This window comes from Mustela erminea, chromosome 4, assembly GCF_009829155.1.
Source record: "Mustela erminea isolate mMusErm1 chromosome 4, mMusErm1.Pri, whole genome shotgun sequence".
Taxonomy (NCBI): Eukaryota; Metazoa; Chordata; class Mammalia; order Carnivora; family Mustelidae; genus Mustela; species Mustela erminea.
The window spans coordinates 98398619-98405846 of record NC_045617.1 but is presented as its reverse complement, the minus strand read 5'-3'; the positions used below and the strand labels follow the sequence as shown (position 1 = coordinate 98405846).

Genomic DNA, 7228 nt, shown 5'->3' with positions numbered 1-7228 from the left:
AAGTTCTCAAGTCTGGAATCGTGTCCTAAGAAATACAAAATAAAGGGGCACCTGGGTGGCTCAGTGGGTTGGGGCCTGTGCCTTCAGCTCAGGTCATGATCCCAGGGTCCTGGGATCGAGCCCCACATAGTGCTTGCTGCTCAGCAGGGAGCCTGCTTCCTCCTCTCTCTGTCTCTGCCTGCCTCTCTGCCTACTTGTGATCTCTCTCTGTCAAATAAATAAATAAAATCTTTTAAAAAATACAAAATAAAGCATGTAATTCATTAAAATGAAATCTTCTGCCCCAAAGTTATCTCAGGGTCTATTAAATACATAAATAGCTTAAAGCCCTTAGAAAAGCACACCGAAAGCAAATTGGTACTCAGTCAAAACTTTCCTCTCTGCAGTGAGGGAAAGATCACTCAGATTCTATCTCTGCACATAAAGCGTTCTCTCTGAAACTTCAGTTGGATGAACTAGTTGAAGAAGCCTATTGAGTTTGGTCAGAAATGGGGCTGGGTGTACTCCCCAGGAAGAGCAACGGTGCTGGGGAGCTGGGACCAGAAGCTCTTAAGCCACATGGCGCACAATGGGGGTGACGCAGGTGCAGCCCACGGCCACCAGCATCTTTTCCAACCGGAAGCTGTGGGGGCAGTGCTGAGACTCCCTTCGCAGAACCAGGATCTCTTGCTGGATGGGGACGGAGTTCATGTGGTAGTTTATCGTCCCGTCAGCACTGACACAGCCCAGATGGCGGCACTTGGCCTCCCAGATCACAGGGGGGTATCTCTCAGGGTCCTTGTTCCGGCTGCAGGGGGGACAAAAACGAGGGAGAAAGTGAGTATGTGGTAAAGCGGGGAGGAAATCAGACAGGAATATACAAAGGAAGGCACATTCCCAGGGTGACAGAGCATGGGCATTGCACATTCTCAAAGTTTGGGGGAAGCTTGGATTTGTAGGCACGTGAAATGTTATAGAAGAGAATGATCAGTTTTTCCCAATTTCTTTGAAGAATGAGCCAAATAAGGTAGATGAGACTGCAGAGGGGATTTTAGTTTGATACAAAGGACAATTTCTTAAGGTATATATGCTAGAGAAAGGCCAAGGGAATCATGTAGGTGTACGATAGCCATTAATCTGACTTCATGAAGTCTGCCTTTGAAGCAGGGAAGAGATCAGAATTTTATCTGACAGCACAGTCATGGGATAGAGCCCAGAGCTGACACAAAGGGCCCGAAACAAAAGCTTAAGCCCCTCTATCACCTTCTCTTCCCTCTCTCCTCCAGCTGAGTGAATGACTAGCTTTGACTTTTGACTTGATTTATTTGAACTATTCTTAGTAATGGGAGGCTATAGTCACCACATAACTGAAGGGTTTTTTTGGTTTGTTTGTTTTTGCATAAAATAAGAACACTAAAAACCATTTTATATTTAATCTTGATGGGGTCTAAATATTAGCTGTACTAAGAGCACAACAGATATAGGTCTGTTGGTGATATAGATCAAGGCTGTCTGACTCAAAAAGGGGTGCAAATATCCAACATGATATTTCCTTCACTGGGTTTCAAACCATATTATCCCACTGCTAATATGACCAAAAAAGAAAGGCACAAAAATCCCAGTTAATTACTACTTATTTTCAACAAATCATCTCAGTGGTAGGTCTGTTAAAGAGAATTCAAGCATTAATCCCCAAGATAAATTTTTAAAAAAATAAATTTCCAGTAGACTTGGGATATCATAAATATTGGAATAATGAATAATGTGAGTGGGTTTCTGGTGTCGGTGACAGTGAGACCTAAGGGGTAGGTAGTATAGGGGAGAGGTGGTCCTGCACATCAAAGAAGTCTGTAGAATAAAATTTGAGAATCTTTGCACGATAGCCCTTCCAGATTTGATGGATGATTCTGAGTAAAATCATCCTCAAGGTGACTTAACTGGCAGTCCTTTGCGTGAAAGTTAGAACAATACAGAGATTTTTATTGGGAGCCATTACGTACTGCAGATTCCAAGGTGACGTGGATCGGTTGTGGTAATCTGAGGGCCTTCTGGAGTTCGTATTCCCGTTAAGGATATTCAGATTGACCTTCACATGCTGAGGGAAGTTCTTGTCCTCAGTGTTTGGGCATCCTGGATTTTGTGGGAATGCTATTCCCGCCTTCGCAATAGCCATCAGGCTCAGCAGCAGCAGCAGTGCCTGGAAACGAATGGGGAAAAGAAGGTAGGATATTGCATTAGCATGTGGTTTTTGCTAACAAATTGTAAAGATTATTGGATTGCTAATCATGGAGAACATACTATGTTCCAGGGCGCTCTATAATAAATTTTTGGATCAGTTCGATGATAGACTGGTTATATGATGAAAATAAGGACTGAAATAAGACCATGGAGTGTTTATTAGTCTTGAACATTCTTCTTTTGAATTAGGAGAGACACCTTTTTTTATTAGTTGGCAGTAATTTTAGTAAAGATGGCAAGTCATCGGTCTCTGTCCTAGCATTCTGTGAAACCCTATGTGAAGTCAAATGTTTACCTTAGAAGAAAGGGCTGTAGAAAATGCATGTCATATCATATCCATGTTCATGTGAGAAATGCTGGGCAGACGTTCAACCCTGAACTTGTCCCCCACCTTATGTTTTCTTATGTATATTTTACAGTTTTTCTAAAGTTACATATATACACATATTGATTCTGTAATCAATTAAATTAAATATTCTAAAAATATAAAGACCATCTACTTTAAACCATAGTTACACATATCTCTATTAGAACAAGTGAGTTTGGTGTATTAGACTATGGTATAATAGGGGCACCTGGGTGACTCAGCGGTTAAGCATCTGACTCTTGATTTCAGCTCAGGTCATGATCTCAGGGTTGTGAGATTGAGCCTTGCATCAGGTTCCATGCTCAGCAGGAAGTCTGCTGGAGATTCTCTCTCTTCTCTCCTTTTTCCCCTCCCCAACCCCCCCAAATCAATAAATAAATCTTTATTTTATTTATTTTTAAAAAGATTTTATTTATTTATTTGACAGAGATCACAAGTAGGCAGAAAGGCAGGCAGAGAGAGGAGGAAGCAGGCTCCCTGCCGAGCAGAGAGCCCGATTCGGAGCTTGATCCCAGGACCCTGGGATCATGACCTGAGCCGAAGGCAGAGGTTTTAACCCACTGAGCCACCCAGGTGCCCCAATAAATAAATCTTTAAAAATAAGCTTGTGGTATAATAATAGGATAATGGAAAGGAAAGTCAGTGTTGCCAGGAATTAAATCCTCAAGGATAATGTACCATTTTATTATGGAATAAAGAAAAATGCTCTTGGAGAATCATATTAAATCCCTTGTACTCAGAAAATCAGATTTTCAATAAGCATTCTTTCTCACTGCACAGCATCATGTGACACTTTCCATGTGGTTTAGCCCCAATCTAGCTATCTTTCAGTTTTAATCTCATTGTTCAAACTGATGTGTATCAGTTCTTGAAAATGCAATAAAATGAGGAGTATCTACCAAAGCCTTAGCATCCTATCCTATGTATGCAGCATTCTTGGATCTCCATAGTTAGAATCCAGAATTTCATGCCTGCAGTCCAGAAATCAACAGGAGTATTGCACATTAGTGCAGGACTCACCATGGATGAAGTTGTCACAGGAGCCATTGTAATCTTTCCCAGATGACTGGAGATGGATCGGCTGTGCCTGCTTCAAGATGGACAGAGTGTAGCGCTAACTTGCCCCTTTTTATAAGACTTTGCTCCTCTGTGGTCACTTACGTTGACGTATTGAGGTGGGTAAAGGAAAGACATCATTTTAGTTAAATGTTCCATCCTCAAATGAGGTCAGAAAAGAACCTCCCCTTCGTGATAGGTAATATCTACTTTGAAGGAAAATGGACAGGGCAGAAATTCATGTTTTGAAAGACTATGTCCTTTCTTCATTATTCTAGGAAATATTACTTATCAGAAGCTGACTAAGATGAGCTAATATCATTTACTTATGGGCACATATGAAGATGTCATAAGATCTATGCTCTGTTCTAATGGCTCATGGGGAAGTGGAAGTTTGTTATAACGTTCAAGTCTTCTTATGCATGTACCTTGATTTCCCATTGGATAACTCTGTTCCTCACCAGATTCTCTAGAAAGATGTTGTGGAGTCCATTCTAGAAACTATTTAAGGTCTTTCCATATAAAGAAACAATTGAGAAGTGAGTAAAAATATAATGATGTGAAGGTATATTATTTCACTGAATTAACACCTGCTTTGTTAAATGTTTACTCTGCTTAAAAAACTAATAACTAAGTTCAAGAGATGTGAGGTTTATTATTAAAGTCATATCTAACACTACATGTTACCAAGCAACTTGTTAACTCATGCCATTCTTCAAGAGGAGTGAGATGGAAATGAAAGAGTGAGGGGACCGTGTTGTATGACCTGAACTCATGGGTCCCGATTCCCCTTCCTCTAATGCCTCCATGCCTTTTGCTAAGGTACTATCTTTGAAATGATCTTCTGTTAAATGTTACTTGTTCTTCCAGAACCTGTTTGAATGTGTTTTCTAGGTCTCGTGGTCTGCCTTGATTTTCTTAGTTGGAACAAACAGCTCCCATAACACATAGCTTATACCTACCTCTATAATAACTTCTGCTTCATTTTGTACTCTATTTTGTTTGGCTAGAGAAAGCATATTTAAGACATATGTTTATTTCCATTTTTAGATTCTTTTATAATCTTTCAACATGACGTCTGGTAAACAGTAAGTGCTCAATATTTTGACTGATTGACAGTATGAATGTTGTTTACTTAGCTCAGAATCTTGAATATTCTTTTTGGGACACAACTGTATTCCAATAACCATTTTGATTGAATGCCTTGACTCTCCATCCTGATCCTTTTGTTGTATGACAAGGTTATAGCTGATTTTGGACCACCCCAGAGTGGAGAATTTCTTGCCTTTTGCTTTCAGGCAAGGATGAGGTGGAGGAGAATGTGCTTGCTGCCAATTCTTTTGGTTGATGGCCAGGGGGGGAAAGCTGAGTCTGGTTCTCCCTATTGCCTGCCTCCTATACCAGTGAAATCCAGCCTGTGTGCCAACTTTTGAAATGCCGATCCCTAAAATAAGTCTGGGGAAATGTGGTGGGTTTTCACAAAAGTGTAAAAATGATTATTTTGAAGTGGTGGTCAGAGTGGGGTGTGCCCAGCCTTGAATAGGTGTGGTTTCCCAGATGCACACCTGAGCTGGAAGCCTGTGTCTCCTAGAGGAATGGTCAGAAGTATAAAGGAGGTGTGAAGAGTGGTGAGGTTCTTTCTTTGTAGTTGTCTGTGGAAGCAATTGGCCCTTTTTAAATAAAAAATAACAATAGTCTGTTTTAAAATAAAAAACAACAATAGGAGGTGACACTGTGACATCATTAGTGATTAGTGTGTATTATCATTTAAAGGCAATAGCTGTAAAAAGACAAGCATGCCATTTTATTTAATGCCATGAACATCAATAGCAGGACTCCTTTTCTCTTGATTTTTGATCTAATAGAAGGAAATAGTAGCTGCAGGGAATACTTTTTTAAAAAAGATTTTATTTATTTATTTGACACAGAGAGAGCTCAAGCAGGTGGAGCAGCTGGTAGAGGGAGAGGAAGAAGCAGGCTCTCTGCTGAGCAGAGAGCCCAGTGCAGGGCTCCATCACAGGACACTGGTATCATGACCTGAGCCAAAGGCAGACACTTAACCAACCAAGCCACCCATGTCACTTTCCTCTAGAGTTTTAAATCAGGAGGCCGATACTTTGAAATGGGCTAGCCTACAGCAAGCAACATCAGACACTTTAAATAAAGATATGATATTAAGGGAGGAGAATGTCTGTAATAGGGAGTCATCTGGAAGGCCTTGGAGAATTGCCAAAGTCAGGATTTAACTGAGACCCAGATTTAGATTCGATTTATCAAGATCTAGATCATCTACTCCCAACTTCAAAATGTTAATGGTGTTATGTACCAGAGGTTCAGCGTTGAGGTTCAAACTATTGTCTTTTGAGAAACAGGATTTACTATATACGAAATTAATGTAATTTATTAAATAGGAAGCATCAATCATAATGTCAGCCTGATCGTATCATTGTTCCTTTCCAGCATAACACTGTTAGGGATTCACGATGGTCTGTGTTTCTGAGGGCCATCCTGAACGATGAATTGTTGGGTGGGAATACAGCAGGGGTAGGGAGAGGCTTCCTCTGAGATCCCTGGTGAAGGAATTTCTCTTCCTCAGATGACATGCTGGATTGAGGGATTGATTGACAATGAGGATATCTGAACAGGGTGATTGTTAATGGGCTGGTAAGGGCTGACAGGTGAGAGGCAGAATCCTCTTCAACATTCAGATTCTGTTTTTTCACCATTGGTCGTTCTAGCTCTTGGTAGGTTGTTCTTCCTGACGAAGACCTGTGGGAACAGCTCCTTTGAGTAACTTAATTTCTTCTACTTTTGGTTTTTGATGCTGACCCCTCTGTAGTCTAGACCAGACTATTTTTATATGATAAAATCAGATCATAAAACTGTTTTAACGTCTTTAAAAACCAAATGGTCAAAAGAACAGCAAACAATCATTACATTATCCATGTGAGATATTTGATTCTGTTCCTGGTAACTTCCAAATAGTGCATAATGACTTTTATCATTTATCTCATAAATGAGGCTCGCTCTTTACACATCTTTCCCAGCCTCAAAGAACTGAGATAATGCCTGAAAGCTCTGAAAGGAGATCTCTCACATCACATTATCTGGAAACAACGGCAGTCTACCAGTGTTTCCCCAATCCCTACATCAGAATCCACAATCAAACACATCATACAAGTGTGTCAATTTCTCCTTTGAGTAATAACTACTAACCTCATGGAAACCAAGCCTCTTCCTTAGGTGGGTTTCTCATTAGTCTTTTACTGAAACAGTGATTTAAAGTGGGTCAGAAAACTTTCCATTTCTTTGACGAACAAATAAATTTAGAATTCTGTAACTATACATTAGCAGCCACATGCAAATTTGTTTTACGGTGGCCTTCCCTTTGGTAATGCTGACTTCATCTTATACCCTGAGAATCAAGGTCAGCAAATGACTGAAGTTTCAAGTCTAAACGGATGTCACTTAAAGTAAGGTCTAAAATTAAATAAGCAGCACAAACCGCACACTGTGTGGCCTACCAAGAGAGCACCTTTATAGTCTCTTCAGGTATTTTGAAGCTAATGTGATTTAGAGATAACCACA

General features: G+C 40.3%; 1 protein-coding gene across 1 annotated transcript; it reads right to left on the bottom strand.

Moving 5' to 3' along the window:
* Positions 1-259: 259 nt before the first annotated feature.
* IL17A (interleukin 17A) lies at positions 260-3673 on the bottom strand. The gene is made up of 3 exons (XM_032338361.1): positions 3605-3673; positions 1980-2176; positions 260-787 (listed from the first exon to the last, which is right to left on the bottom strand). Exons 1-3 carry the CDS (start codon positions 3629-3631, stop codon positions 550-552), a joined length of 462 nt encoding a protein of 153 aa, XP_032194252.1. The 5' UTR covers positions 3632-3673; the 3' UTR covers positions 260-549.
* Positions 3674-7228: the final 3555 nt, after the last annotated feature.